The sequence below is a fragment of the Macaca nemestrina genome, chromosome 7 (genome assembly GCF_043159975.1).
Source record: "Macaca nemestrina isolate mMacNem1 chromosome 7, mMacNem.hap1, whole genome shotgun sequence".
In the NCBI taxonomy this organism is placed as follows: Eukaryota; Metazoa; Chordata; class Mammalia; order Primates; family Cercopithecidae; genus Macaca; species Macaca nemestrina.
Genome location: NC_092131.1, coordinates 133,433,110 through 133,448,460, shown reverse-complemented (window position 1 = coordinate 133,448,460; position 15,351 = coordinate 133,433,110). Strand labels below are relative to the sequence as shown.

General features: G+C 51.9%; 1 protein-coding gene and 1 long non-coding RNA gene across 2 annotated transcripts in view; one reads left to right on the top strand and one right to left on the bottom strand.

Moving 5' to 3' along the window:
* Nucleotides 1-13,507, bottom strand: part of LOC105487976 (integrin subunit alpha 11) — a 132,587-nt gene extending 119,080 nt beyond the window's left edge. The window contains exon 1 of the mRNA XM_011751628.2: nt 13,385-13,507. Coding sequence (XP_011749930.2) covers nt 13,385-13,436 — 52 coding nt within the window. The 5' untranslated portion in view covers nt 13,437-13,507. The remainder of the gene's footprint in view (nt 1-13,384) is intronic.
* LOC139364128 (uncharacterized) lies at nt 2,756-10,528 on the top strand. The gene is made up of 2 exons (XR_011625422.1): nt 2,756-2,821; nt 10,420-10,528. It is a non-coding gene; the product is annotated as an uncharacterized lncRNA (long non-coding RNA).
* Nucleotides 13,508-15,351: the final 1,844 nt, after the last annotated feature.

Sequence of the window (15,351 nt, the reverse complement as noted above, 5' to 3'; positions counted from 1 at the left end):
GGGATGTGCCCCAGCCCAGAGTGTTTGGGCAAAATAAGAGCAAGACAAGGCTCAGGATATGCAATTTGTGGCAGGGCTTTCCCTCAGACGAGAGGAAGTAGGGTGAAGAGGACCCAGAGAACTACTGGGCCAGTCTGCCCTGCTCTTTGAATGCAAACTAAAAAAAGGAATTGTGGGGGCCCTTCCCTTCTAAGCCTGCCGGGCCCGCCCTCCAGTGGATGTACCCACACCCATCCAAAAAGTTCTCTGGCTGCATGGAATTTAACATAGATCCACCAGATGCCATTGTCTAGGCTTGGTGGGGATGGCGGACTTTGGGGAGTGCAAGTGTTTTTGTTCTCTGAGGGTTATGCAGAGGTCTTTTTGGTTTTCAGTACAAGCCAATTTTTCATGGTTGCAAAACCATCTCAAATGTCTACTGCTACTTTTAGGTCCTTAAAGGAGTCAAGGGCTCATGACTCCATCTGCCTTTGCTAGAAAATGAAGGCCTACCATGCAAAGTGGTGAGCCCCCGTCACTGGAGGGATGCAAGCCGAGGGTGGCCATTTGTTTGGGATGTTCTGTTAAGGGCCCTCCCAGGCAGACACTTGGTGCTGAGGCCTCTCAGGGAACTCCTGAGGCCCAGGACCCCTCATGAACCTGTGGATGAGGAAGGACCAACCATGCACTGAGTGTACCCATTGTTTGGAAATAGAGTCCCTGTTGTCAACTTCTTTCTCCTGTTACATCTGGATTTACAATCCGGATCGAGGTTCTGGCTCAGGAAATGTTCATGGCAGCATGGAAGCATAGCCCCTAAAGCACTTTTAGAAACATGAAGGCCAAACGTTTATATTAGAAGTGATCGAATGGAAGTCTTGAGAGGTTTGGATTCTGGCTCTCTTGTTTAGCAGCAGATGTATGACCTTGGGCAAGACACTCGACCTCTCAGAATTGCAGTCTCTGGAGTCAGACTGCCTGGCTTCAAACGCCACGCTGTGACTTTATCATCCGGGTGATCTTGGCTAAGTTACTTAACTTCTATGTTAGCTAGTATTACTGTTGCCATTAACGTTTACTGAACACCTCATCCCTGCCAGACATTTTGTTTGTTTTGGGGCATTATGTCTCATTTTTATATTAATCCTACAAGGTAAGCATTATAATTTTTGTTATACATTCTATAATTTTTGTTATACATTCTATATATTGTTATAATTTTTGTTATACATACTCTAAAGAGAGGAAGTGAGTTGCCCAAGGTCACATACTTAAGTGTCGAAACCAGTGTTGAAACCTTATGTCAGTGGAACAGGCTCCTAATATGGACTTTGTTAAGTTCAGACTCAGTCTCTCCACCTGTGCAATGGGTTTCATGTCATCTCCCAAGCCACCAGGGCAGATTCTGGTTTGGTGGTTCCCAGGGATTGGACTGTAATCTGGGGTCTATGTTCAGCTCCCACCATCTTCTCTGGGCACTCCCAGCTCCTTCTTGGGTGCTAAACAACATGGCCACATTCTGTGGCATATGGATGATGTCTGAATCACTACCCTTTTGTGGGAAATGAGGCCTTTTAAATTCCTGCTGCATGCCCCCTGCCCCTTGTTTCCTAGGAAGTCCCATTATATAACTAGGTTTTCACTGTGTAAAAACAAGGCCATTCCCCTGTCTCCTTGTGTCATCTCAGAGCTATAGTAAATCGTGCTGGACAGCATGGGGCCAGCTGGGCCGACCTGGACTGCCTGCTGGGAGCCAGTTTACTCCTTTCTAAGGTTCCCCTCCCTTCCAGGGCCCTTCCTCCCTTCAGCAACCTTTCTTGCCCTGCCCATTTGTAAGCGATGCTCAATGGCCACCAACCTCTTCTTGTCTGGAAAGAAAGCCTTTGATAACAAGTGGCCAGGGAAACGTCAGGAATGAACGTGTACCCACCTAGTGGCCTGGGGTCATAAGAAGGGTGATTGGCTTATCTAAAAGGGATAATTGATTAGTAAATGGGATTTCCAGCAACTGTGACGGGCTGGTGGGGAGATTTTAACTGACTGATTAATTCATTCTTGAACTATTTATCACTTGTGTACTCTGGCCAAATATTGCTCTGGGCCCTGGAATGCATAAGGAAACTCAACAGACAAAAATCCTTGTTCTCAGGAAGATTACATTCCATTGAAGCAGGCAATATACAACATGAATAAATAAAACAGGTAATAATGTGAGATAGTATTAAAAGCCTCGGAGGCCGGGCGCGGTGGCTCACGCCTGTAATCCCAGCACTTTGGGAGGCCGAGGCGGGCGAATCACGAGGTCAGGAGATCGAGACCATCCTGGCGAACACGGTGAAACCCCGTCTCGGCGTGGTGGCAGGTGCCTGTAGTCCCAGCTTCTAGGGAGGCTGAGGCAGGAGAATGGCGTGAACCCGGGAGGTGGCGGAGCTTGCAGTGAGCAGAGATCGCACCAGTGCACTCCAGCCTGGGCGACAGAGCGAGACTCTATCTCAAAAAAAAAAAAAAAAAAGCCTTGGCGAGACTAAAGCAGGGAAGGGGTATAGGAGGGGAGTTTATGCATGTGAATGCATGCAGGAGGGTTGAATTTTAGGTAGGAGCCCGAGGTAAGGCCTCAATGGGAGAAGCATGTTGGAGTAAAGACCTGCAGGAAGTGAGCGAGGTTCTCCAGGAAGAGCATTCGAGGCAGAAGAAACAGCAAGTGCAAAGTCTAAGGTGCCTGGTGTGTTTCACAAACAGCCCGGAGGCCCTGGGGGTGGGGCGGAGTGAGCCAGTGGGGAAGGCACAGAGGATGAAGTCAGAAAGGCAGGGGAACCAGATCACACGGGACCTCTTACTCAGAGTAAGCGGGGAGACCTGGAGGGTTTGGAGCAGAGCAGGGACATGACATGATGTGACCTACATTCTTGTGGCAGCCCTCTGGCTGCTGGGTGGGAGATCCTCAAGGTACAAGGGCAGATGCAAGGAGGCCAGTGAGGGGGGCTGTCGCCACAGGCCATGGGAGCTTTTCTGTCCCCTTACCCCTCATGTAACCTGACTCCTGGCCTTTGTCTTTTGGGCTGAGCAGAGTGGGGAAGACTGATGGGAGATCAGAGCCTTCACGCAAGGGTGATGTGGGGCCAGCCTGGGTGGGGGTGGGGGTGAGGGGCTGGGTTTCAGATGGGCTAGAATGCAGACAGATCCATGCTGAAAAGAGAGGACATTATGTAGCCCAGAAATATGTACAATTATTATTATGTGTTTATTAAAAATTTTTAAAAACAGAGTTAAGAGCAGTGATACTCTCGGTGGCAACTGGGCCATGTTCAGGACGATGGCAGGGCCTGCTGCTGAGCCTGCCGGTGCCTTTGCCCCTGGCTGGCCTCACAGCAGGGTCAGCAGCAAGCACATTCCACAGCTGACGTTTGGCTTGTGGTCTGGCCTGGCCCTCTGGTTGGTTTCTTCTGCTCTAAGAGGCTTTTAAAGTCAGAATTTGAGTTCTCTTTAAGTTTGGGGCATGAATCACTGCTTCTGAGCCTGGAAAGGGGTGGAGGGACAGAGGCTCCGTGCTGTGGGGCGCTCCCTCTCACTCAGGCTCTCACCACTGAGGCACGTCTGTGTGAAAGCTCCCAGTCAAATCACTCCAAGTCCGACTACTCACTGGCATGCTCCTAAGCAACATCCCCCCTGCCTGAGAGCCACCTCCACCTGCCCACGAGCACTGCAAAGTCATCGTTCAGGCCTGACTCAACTTCCCCTGTAAAACCTCTCATCCTCTCACACCTCTCTTCAGGTTGGTGACACTGCCCTTGGTCTCCCAGACACCTTTCCTCCTCTGGTGACCGGGCCCTGTTAAATTCTATCCCCCTGGGTTCACTCCTTTTGCATCTCACCACCTTACTTCACTCTGGTGTCCCCTTGCTGGGTTGCTGCAGTAGCCATCTTATCATTCCACCTTCTCCCCATCGTAGCCCTGCTGTATCCAGCCTCCCCCTCCCACCTGAGGAAGCTCCTCCAAGGACAGACAGAACATGTCACTGCTCTCCCTCAGAAACCTTCCATGGCTCCCATCTGCTAAACCCAAATGCCTTAGTTGGCTTTCGGTTTCCTCTCAGTGGCCTCAGCCCACTGTTCTGTTCTTGCCGTTCCTCACAGCACACACTCCAGCATCCTGCCAACCAAACTTCAGGCAGTTTGCCCACGTGAACTCTCTACCCAACCCTCTTGCTGCCAGCCCCAGTCCTTCTTGCATTTACAAACAATCTCTCTCCCACCTCTCAAGTCCCAGAGTCCCTTATCTGTAGCTGTCTGGTAGTCATTACTTCCTCCCTTGCATTGTAGTTATTTATCCAAAAATCTCTCTCCTGCTAAACCATAAGCTCCTTGAAAGGCAGGAGTTATCTCTTCTCATCTTTTGTCCCCCAGAGCACCTCCCAGGACCTGACTGACAAAGGCTATTGTGCTATCACCTCCTGGAGTGCATGTGCAAAGAAATTTAAGACATCTACTCTGCCCTTAAATAGCTTTCCATTTACTTGGACAGAGAGTTCTTTTGTTCCTTCAATACATCTTAATTGAGTGCCTGCTATGTCTGGCGCTGTGCAAGACCTGCTACAGCGGCTGATTAGAGATACGGTCCCTGTTCTCCTGGTGCTCCCTCTGCAGCAGGGGAGATGTCCAGTCAGCTGGAATACTGTGTGGTGGGGGAAGTACAGGATACCTTGGAATCATACAAGTGGGGCCCCATTCGACAGATTGAGGGGGTCACGGGAGGTTTTCAGGAGGAAGTGGTGGCCAAGCAGAGACCTGAAGAATAAGTGGGGGGCAGCCAGGAGAAATGAGGGGGAGGGTAGAATCAGACATAGGCAACAACAGGAGTGAAAGCCAGTGACAGTTCAGTGTGTTTAAGAAACTAAGAAGCTCGGTTTCATTGGGGCTGCTGCTGGGGCGTGCCCGTGCCCAAACGTATGGCTCTGTTAGAGGTGAGTCCTGAGTGTAGGCCATTCCTACCTGGTCTGGTTGGCTCTGTCAAAGAGTCTGGACTCAACCCAATGGTAGTAGAGAGTCACTGAGGATTTAGGGAGGAAAGGAAGACAACTTCGTTTGTTTTTGAGCCTCACTTTGACGGCTGTGGAGAAAGCTCTGGATGAATGGGGGCAAGAGGGACAATGAAACCTGAGCTGGGGACCTCAGGGAGGTCCTGGAGTCCCCCTGCTCAGCCCACCCCCCAGGCCAGCCTCCTTCTTGCTGATGGAGTATTCCTTCCTCACCCAGCCTGGGCTTGTCATTGCTGGTGTCCCATCCCGAGTCAGGTGATTCCTTTGCCTGAACCCTCACTTCAACTTCAGCAGAGCCCAAGATCACAGGGTTGGAATGACCCTAATGGACTTCGATCAACCCCTGCCAACACCTCCTATAACCCCCTGCCCCAGTGCTGGTGCATCTGTCTGTGGACAGCTCTGACTGGCATCCTTAGCCAAATCAATCTATCTGTAGCTCTTCTTTGGTTTTCCTGGTCTCCCCCTTGGGACCACACAGGGATCAAGTAGCTTATGCCTTGTAGGGGACACGGAGAGTATCACCAATGAATCACTCCCCACCTACCAACTCCAATCTGCAAAGTCCACCTTGCACTCAGCTTCTCAAACTCTCAAGCTGTGTCTCCAACCCAGCCCAGCTGTGAAGCCCTTAGCACTGCAGGCTGGGCAATCCCAGAAGGACTGAGAGTCAGGAGAACTGAGAACTGGTTAAATCTTGGCTTTACCACGGGTGTTGTGTGACCCTAGGCAAGTCATTTCCCTTCCCTGGAGAGTGTTTGGGTTTTTATTTTATTTTTTTTTGCTTGACTGGGGACTGGGTTTACATTATACCAGTGATCCTCCATCTTGGATGCCCATTAGAATTATTGGACAGCTTCGAGAAGTGTCCCTGCTGGCCCCAATGTGGAGAGTGATGATATGTTCTGGGGTGGGGCCGGCACAACAGTTTTCTTCTACATCGTTGTTCTCACACTCACCCAGGATGAAGGACCACTGGATCTGCTGGTCCCTGCCTTCCCTCCTAGCACTGACCCTCTACAATTCCATGCCAGAATGAGTCACCCCTTATTTAGAAGTGCTGACCCTGGAGGACCATGCCAATATAAATACCTGCGGCTGCCGAAAGGCCAGGAATTTTAAGTCCCAGCTTCTCAAGTCTGCCAGGGTGGAAGCTCCAGAGCCCAGTGTTGAGGATGCAGAGATCCCCTAAAAAGGTTCCCAAAGAAGTCTTGGGGCAATAACTGGAGACAGAATCATCTTAATTCCATGGCTTAAAAATGACCTCACGGCCCTGGCGGGTGCCTTTAGAACTGTTCCACGGACACCCCTGCCCTCCATATACACCAGTGTTTGGGGTGAGCCCTGCAGTCTGTGGGATCTGTGGGGCGCCTTCTGCATGTTCCTTGAGGCAGAGACTGCGCTTTATCTGATTTGGAATTCCCAGAACTTGGAGGTGCCTGGGGCTTAGTGCGTGCTCAGTACATGCTGGTGAAATGGACAGGCCACTCAGTTTTTTTCATCTGTAAAGTGGGATCATGGTGTCTTCCTTGCCACACAACAGGCCCGTGGGGAGAGCCATGTAAGCAGGGCTGGTTTGATGAGCGCTTGGCCTGTACAGTGGCTGAGGGCCTCGTGTTCCAAAAGGCCCTGCACTTGGTGAATACTCTGCTGTGGCCATCTAGAAATTCGTAATAATTTTAGAACAAGGGGTCTCACATTTTCATTTTGCACTGGGTCCTTCAGATGAAGTAACTGGTCCTGCATGTGTCATATGTGGTTTGAATAAACTCAGAGAACCCTGTCTACAACCTATTGATGGGACTTTATTATGGCCACCGATCTCTGAATGTAGGTGGCTTTGAGTGACAGGGAGAGAGCAATTCCAGGAGATGGAGAGGCAATGGAGACTGCTTTGTGCCTTTCTGCCTGGAGGAGGTGAGGGCAAGGGCTTCAGTTTCTCCATCCATCTAATGAACACACCTGTCTCAGCAGGACCTCTGGCCTCACCTGGCCTGGCCTGACTGACAGAAGGAATATCGGGAGTGCTCTTTGCAGACTGTCGAGAGCTACACCCACTTGCCCATTCCACAATTTTTCCATGGCCTTCCCGAGGCCCAGTCCTCTCATCTTCAGGGAACAAATGGGTCCTGAAAATCCGCAGGGTCAGGATTTCTGGTTGTCTGGCCCAGCCAGTGATGCTGCTGGGGGAAGAAAGCTGTCAGCACCAGCTGCGCAGGCAGGAACCCCTTCTCTGTGTCATCCTGTTTGGAATCCCGGAGTGCATTGCTATAGCAACTTGCCTAATTCACCCCACATGCCACGTGGAAAAACCTCTGCCCGCTTTAGAGCTGCATCACCCAAGCCACAAGCTGGGTTCTTCTACATTGTAGAACGAGGCTGCCCATCAGCAAGAGGGGCTGGGGTAGGACGTATCTGACCAGTGATGGAGTAGGGGGCTGAGTGGTTGGACTACACCAGGTAGGTCTTCCGGCCTCACCTATTTCATCTGCTGGCTGGCCCTTGTGCCTGACATCCCACCATTAGCCCTTTATTCCTTGGGCTCAAGGCACAGCCAGTTGAAATGGAAATCCCTCTGGGTAGAACACATCACGTTGTCATCACTTATTAGTGTGGTTCAACATGAGTTAACTCACTAGGCCTGAAGCTCAAAGAAGGTTCTGATTAGCGGAATGGGAGCAGGCGGGGCAGGCAGGAGAAGGTCGCCAAACCTTGACTCTGAGAATGGGCTGGAATGACAGCCCCTGGGAAGTCAGTGTTCCAGAGTACTGGGCACCTGAGGGCAGGTGGCAGAGCCCGGTGGGCCCTGAGCCGGGTGGGGAGAGGGAAGGGGGAGAGACATTCTCACATAATGAGTCATCATAGGAGGACCACTTCTGCCAAGCCAGCATCATGTTGGAGGAGTCACTGTCTAGCTAGGCCTAGAAACTGGTGCCCCTGTGGGGGTGGCTGTTTGCATACTGTCCCCAACAATTCCCCAATTCCTCAATTCCTCAGCTATTGAAGACAGCTCCTTCAACGAGGACAACTTACTGTCTTTCTGTGCTCTCAAGGTCCATTTCCTGAAGAGAGTATGGTGCATGGATTAAAAGCAGTGGCCCTTGTAATCCCAGCACTTTGGGAGGCCAAGGCAGGCAGATCACCTGAAGTCGGGAGTTCAAGACCAGCCTGGTCAACATGGTGAAAACCCATCTCTCCTAAAAATACAAAAATTAGCTGGGTACGGTAGCACAGACCTGTAATCCCAACTACTCAGGAGGCTGAGGCAGAAGAATCACTTGAACCTGGGAGATGGAGGTTACAATGAGCTGAGATCATGCCACTGCACTCCAGCCTGGGCGACAGAACGAGACTGTCTCAAAAAAAAAATAAAATAAAATAAAAAAAATAAGCAGTGGCCTTGGGATCAGACAAATCCCGACAATGCCTCTTAGGCTATCGACATGACCTTGGATAAGCCATTTAACTTCCTATGTGTAACCCGGTAGTGGAATGGCAGAATTGTAGTAGTGACTTCGTGCAACTGTAGCAAGGCCTTACTGAGATGTGAGAAGGTGCTTGACACAGTGCCTGGCATCAATCAAATATTAAATGATGGGAAGAGTAATAATGCTTCTGTTAGCTGGGGGTTTATTGGGTGCCAGACACTGTTCTCAGCACTTGACACAAATGAATTACATATGGACCATTTAACCTGATTGTTGTCCTATGAAGTTGTTATTCTGCCCATTTTACAGTTGAGAAAAATGAGGCCTGGGGTGCTTATCCAGAGTCACCCGGGTAGAAAGAATTTGCATCTGGGCAGTCTGGGTCCTAAGCCCACACATATGCTGATTATTTCTCTGCTTGGTGAGTGCTTCAGTGAAGGAGGAAGTGAGAAACAGCACGGAGGGGGTTTGGCCTCACTGACTTTTTCCTCCAGGTGGGATTTCACACGTCCTGTGACTCAGGTCTTAAGTATATAGTATGAAAACTCTCCACGGAATTTTTTGCAGCTCACTTATTTTAGATTTACAAGATGATCAACACCAGTCTCTTCCTCTCCTTCTCCTGTCAGTGGTAACAAACTTAATGGGCATTTGATGAAGAATTCACACAGTTAGTATCTGCATGATGGGGTTGTGGAGGGTCGCCCTTGGACCACAGCTCCTATAGAAAGCACTCCATGCTGAAGATGTGTGGGTGTCTTTGGAGCTCACGACTGCTTAGGGAAAAGTTCCAAATGGCTACGAATCCTTGACGGTAGCCTACAGTTGGTGGGGAGTGGGTGGGCAGGGAAGGGGACTTCAGTGATGAGGATTAGCAGAGATACCAGTTTTGAACTGTATTAGAGGATTTTTAAGGCTCGTTTTGCAGCCGACTTTCCCTGAGTCAGCCAGAGCCCATCACTGCCTGGGGAGGGTTATGATGGATCCTAGAACAATGTTCGACTTTGACTCCCAAAGTAAGCTCTGGAAGCCCATGATGAGACAATAACACCCAAAGTCAGGCATTGTGGCGAAGAAACAGGGGCTTTTAAAATTCCCCAAATTCCCTTCTACATAGCAAGAGCCAAGCCAGCTCAGCTTAGAACATAGTTTTATCCTAAGTGATAGGAGCTGGGGGTGTTGGTGGAAGGGAGGGAGAGTGGAAGGGAAGGTCCCTGCTGTTAGAAGAAGGAAGAGCTCCCCACTACAGGAGGGTAGAAAAAGAGGTTCAGCGAGGGCAAGGTTGAGAGGTAAGATACTGTCTGAGTTCTTCCAGGGCTCACGGCCCTGTGTGGATGGGCTGGGAATGGTGGGAAGAGCGTGGAGATAGACATCCCATCTCTAGGGGTCCACTATGGGTAGAGTTCGGGGCATGGTGAGTAAGTAGAAAAAGAATGAAACTCCAGGACCCGCTTATGACATGGAAATATCCAGAAACTCCTCAGCTAATGATAGCTGAGGGGCTTGGCTGACAAGTTCCCAGCAGGTGGGCAATGCGGTGGCGAAGTGACAAACTTCCCGTTCTTCCCTGCTCTCCACTGGGAAGGAGAGGCTGGGAGCAGGTCTTGGACCTCAGCCTTTGTACATCCGTGGTGTCTAGCACTGTGCTTTTCCACAGGATACTTTATGTTGGGTAGGACCTCCACCCACAAGGGCCATGTTGCATGGTATAGGCTTTCTCCACTTCCACACCACAATACATCCACATCAACAGCATACTGACTTCAAGACAGCCCCGATGGCAAACAAACAAAGAAAACAACATCCCTGAGTTCTTATTATGATCAAGAGTTTGGGCCAAGGATTTAAGGGAGGGACTAGGAAAGTCTTAACTTATTTGGGGCCCTGGCATGTATATCTCCTCTGATTCTTCAATGCACTTCCTCTAAACTTCTCTTGTGAACGTGAGTTTGAAAATTCTATCTCTGTGTCCTTAGATCCTGAAGAGTCAAAACCTTGAGTGCTGCTGCTGCTGCTGATGATGTTGGAGAAGAAAGACAACCTCCTTGAGTGCTTAATACATGCCTAGCACTTTCTAAGCATTAATCTTTGTGACTCTAAGTTCTATTATTACCCCCACTTTGTAGGTGAGGAAACTGAGGCACAGAGCCATGGAGTAACTTGCCAAGGGCACAGAGCCCTAACCGGTAGGGCCTAGGCCAATCCCAGGCAGTGAAACTCCAGGGCCTCCACCCTTCCACTGTGTCTGATCTCACTTTGTGTCTTTATGGAGCCTGGCAGATAACAGGTGCTCAGCAAAGATTATGCTTCTAAGAATCATCACCCTTACTACAGATAGGTTATGACTGTAAAGCTCTGGTCAATTGATCTCCTCTCTTTTTGGACTTGATTACTTCTTTTTTCAGGCTTTCCTGATAGTTTTGTCTACTCCATCACGCTGTCCAGCCTGCAGCAGGAGCCCTGGGAGCTCTGGGAGAGTAGATGCTCTGAGGTCTCACTCTCAATGTGGCCTCTGACAGATTCCCTGCCCAGACAAACTGCCATCACCAGTAGACAAGCTTCCCGGTAATCCTCACATTGAATCCATGCAATGCACGGATGAGAGATCAACATCAGTCCTGTCCTGGAGCCTGAGGCATGAACCCAGTGATCTTTGAGACCCTTCTGGTCTTCAAAGTCCACACTGACCAGAGTGGTTTAAAAATATTCATCATCTTCTTTAATTAGTCTCAGAAAATAACACTCCAAAATACGAACATTCTCACTTTAAGGCCCATGCACACTCTACACACTTTTTCAGGGCCAGTTCAAATGGTATCTCCTCCTCCAGGAAGACTTCCTTGTTTAATCTGGCCGAAATTGAACTTCTCTTGTTTGAACACCCAGCCCTTCGTTTCTCCATGCCATTCATGCCCTCGTGCCTCTGTTTAGCTTTCCCTGGCCTTGGCTTGTTCTCAGTTACAGGCAAGACCCAGATTGCACACATGCTTGGGCCCCACCCCCAGCTCCTTGCAAGCAGATGTTGTTCCAACATTGATTGATATGTTTAATGAATCCCATATTTCAAGAACACAACTGACCAGACGTAACTCAGGAGTGGTTTTTGCCATATAAGCAGAGCTCTGAGTCACAAATCCTGTGTCTTCAGAGGTCCTTTAATGTCCTTGTTCTTCACCCCCTCCTCCTTGAGTAGCAATAACATTAACAACCATTGATTAAAGCCTACTGTGCACCCAGCCCTATGTTAAGGGCCTTTCTTACAGTGCCTTACTGTATCCTGACAACTTGACTGACAAGGAATTTGTGTCTCCATTCCTCACATAAGGAAACCTGTTGGAAAGGTTGCATTACCAGTCCTATATTGAACAGCTAGCGGGATATAGAGCCAGAAGTGGAAGCCAGGTCTGATTCCAAAGCCATCGCTCTTAGCTTCCTGAGGTCCAGGCTGTCCTTAGCCCCTAAGGCGGCCACTCCTTCCCAAGGTTCTGATGGAGCCACCTATCTGGAGTCACACAGGAGTGCGTCTCTTTTCTTGTGGCTGGATCTCGAGTGATATGAGGACGGCTCCTGGAAAAGATTCTCCCCTGCTGTCTAAATGCACCTAAATGGGCTTGGCCTCCTCTGCAGCTGGCTTCTAGATGCATGTTGGCCTGGTGGCAGTTCTTCCCCTGCTCTCCCTTCCAAGCTCCCACAACTCAATGCATCCATGATTGTTTTAAACTGTGACTCTAGGAGTCCACTAGCCAGAGGCCCATTCAACCATGGGCCCTCTGAGAAGCTCCTCTGCAGACCGACAGGAGGGCGGACTTGCTTTGCGTGGTACCCGGGGACTGGGGCAAACGGCTGCGGGATGGTCTCCACCTGAGCTCCCTGAGGGCACCTCTCCCACTACCACCGCATCTGACCCCCACTACTGGCCCCAGCTCGGGCCTGGAGCCCACGCAGAAGGGAAGGCAAGGGCGAGCGCCCACTCCTGGCCAGTAACCTAGGCGCTGGCCCTTGCCGGAGCACTCGGACGCCTTCCACAGAACAGCATCACTGGCGGCCGCCCCCGTGGAGGGTGGAACCGGGGCGCCCGGCGTGGGACGGCCGGGGCCGGGGTACCCTAGGGAGGAGAGCCCAGGGCTGGCCTCCCGCTCCCGGCCATGCGCCCCTCGGGCCGGAGGTTCCTGCCGCGCCCAAACACCTGGAGTGCATTAGGCGGCGGCGCGCGTCTAGGCGACGGCGGCTTTCCCCAGATTATTGAATAATTGCATAATTCCGAGCGCGGGTTGGGAGGCGATGCCGGGTCCCTACCCCCGGTATCAGGTAACGTTTCCCGGGGTCCTACGCTGCGTGGCTGGGTCCCGCCGCTGCTGGCCGGGCCGACGAGGGCTAGCCCCCGCCTACCGGCCATAGCCCAGGGGCTTTGCTCTGTCTTTGGCCGGAGGGACTCTGGACAGCCCTCATCCCCTCAAGCCCTCCGGGGCCGCCGCGCCAGCTCTCCAAACTTTGAGATGCTTTCCCTGAGCCAGGGAGGGCAGCTGGGGCACACTCTCTCGGCGCTGTCCGCTTCCCCAGCCCGGGCCGCGCGCCTGCGGCGCTCCCGAGACACCCGAGTGCCCCTGGCAGCCGTGCGGGAACCCCGGCGTGGGCCTTGGAGGCACCCAAGGCGCCCAGGAGGGCCACCAGCTCTGGGCGCTTTTCAACTCAAGCCTCTTCAACTCTTCCCAAACACATCAGAGTCCCAGTTCTCAACAGCCTCCGCGCACCTCCCTCTTTTGCGAAACTTGACGGAACCGCTAGACTAGGGCCAGTCCCTGGGGGACCCACGTCCCCAAGAGCAGCCAAGGTCTGACCCTGGGAGGAGCGTCGCGTCCCGATGCTGGCCGCTGGATCCAAGCCCCGAGGGCCCAGGGAGGGACTCCGAGAGGCAAGGGGAGGCAGAGGGTGGGCACGTACCTGGCCACAGGCTGAGGGCCCAGGCCACCACCAGGCCCCTGGGCAGGTCCATGGCCCGCGGTGCGGCGGCGGGGTCCGGTGTGCAGCGGCGGCGGGGGGCGGCGAGCCAGAGCGGCAGCCTCCTCGGCGCGGCGCCTGCAGCCTGCACTGCGCCGGGCGCCGGGCTCCCTGACAGCAGCGGCTCATTCAGAGGAAGTGGGAGGGCTCGAGCGGCGGGGAGGGGCGCCGGACACCACTCCGTCTCGGGCTCCGGGCCACCTGGGCAGGCGGCGCGCTGCCTCGACGCGCCTCGACAGCGCTCCTTCTCCGCCAACCCCACGTCAGCCTCTGGAGAAAACTCCAGAGAACCGCTCCTGGGAACCCCCTCACCAGTGTAGCACCGCACGGCCTCAGTCAGATTCTGTTCAGGAAAAGTGGTTTCTATTCCCATTTCCCAGTAAGAAGAGATTCACAAAACTCAGAGGGTACCCAAGCTGACTCAGGAACACCTGCTGGAACTCAGGTCTCCCTTGGCCAAGTGAGTGGATGTCCCTCAAAGGTCTATTGTGAGACATCCCGGTGTCTCCCCGCACCCTGAGGCTTGAATTGTAGAGGCTACAGTGTTTCTTCGGACCCTGGAATATGTGCAGATTCGTCTCCACTGCCACTCCCCAAGCCTCCACACCTGAGGCATTCCAAAGCACCCAGGGACACCGTGCACCCCCTCTTACCCTAACATGAAGCTCTTTGGAACCCTGCCACCTTCTTTCCCCCTTCTAATCACCGACAGTTAAATTCAATGCACATTTATCTCAAGAGCTTTAAATCCAGGCCGTGGACCTCCATCGCGCGTGTGGAGGCTGGCTTTTCCAGCAATGGAGTAAGCCAAGGCAGAGGGTAAGATGGCCAGGATGCAAGGAAAGCCACAGCACAGCGCCTTTTCCTCACTTTCTCAGGAAAGGCTTCCTTCACCCCCTCTTCCCGTCCCCACCAGGTCGGGTCCCAGACACATGTTGATATTCCCCAGCCCGTTCTCCCTCATTTCTCTTCATTGTGCTTAGCAGAGGAGCTAGTCATCAATTGGTGTGATTATTTGACTAACTTTTCTCTCCTGTGCAGACTGAAAACACCAACAGGGTACAAATCTCTGGTTCACAATGGAGTACTAAGCCCCCAACACCCAAGAACAAAGTAGGTGGGTGGGTGGATGGATGGGTGAGTACAGGTGGTGTGTGGGTGCACAGAGGACAGAGTGTTCTATCTGGGAGGTATTGGAAGGGCTTCCCAGAGGAGACGATGTTCAGACAGGGCCCCTGAAGATGAGCTGGAGTTTGAGAAGACTCAGGTTAACATAAGAGAAGTGGGCATTGTGCTCATCTCCCAACTTCACTCTCTTTCGGGTGGCTATCTGGGTTTTACTTCAGTATCTTCACCTCTGCCATTCAGCCACAGACTTGGGGAAGGCGATTCCATCCCTGGTGCGTGTGTGTGTGTGTGTGTGTGTGTGTGTAGGGAGGCATGCGGTTCAGGCTGAAATGAATCAGTATGTTGCCTTTTCCAGCCCATAGTTTCAGAAAGGGCAATATGACAAAAGAAAAAGGTTTTCCGGGAAGCAAGCTTTCTTGCCTTTCTGAAAGAGCCCCTAGAACAAACAAACAAATGAACTAACTTTCTCTTCTCCCCTCTCCCTCTCCTGCCTCCTCTCCCAGGCTGGGACAAGGAACTTTGTAAGCTCAGAAGTTGACAGGGTCAGGGTAGGGAAGGAAGATCTGGCCTCCAGATGAGGTGGACACTGGATGACAGAATGGAGGATCTTGTTGAACCTCTGAATGAAGCCACCCCTTAATCCCGCTCCCCCTTGGGACTTATCAGTTATGTGACAGTGAGTCCCCTTTACTGAGTTGAGTTTAAGCCAGCTGAGTTGAATGTAGAACACCCTCACAGCTAGGGAATGAGCTGCAGCCCACGTCCCTGTCTTGCACAAATCT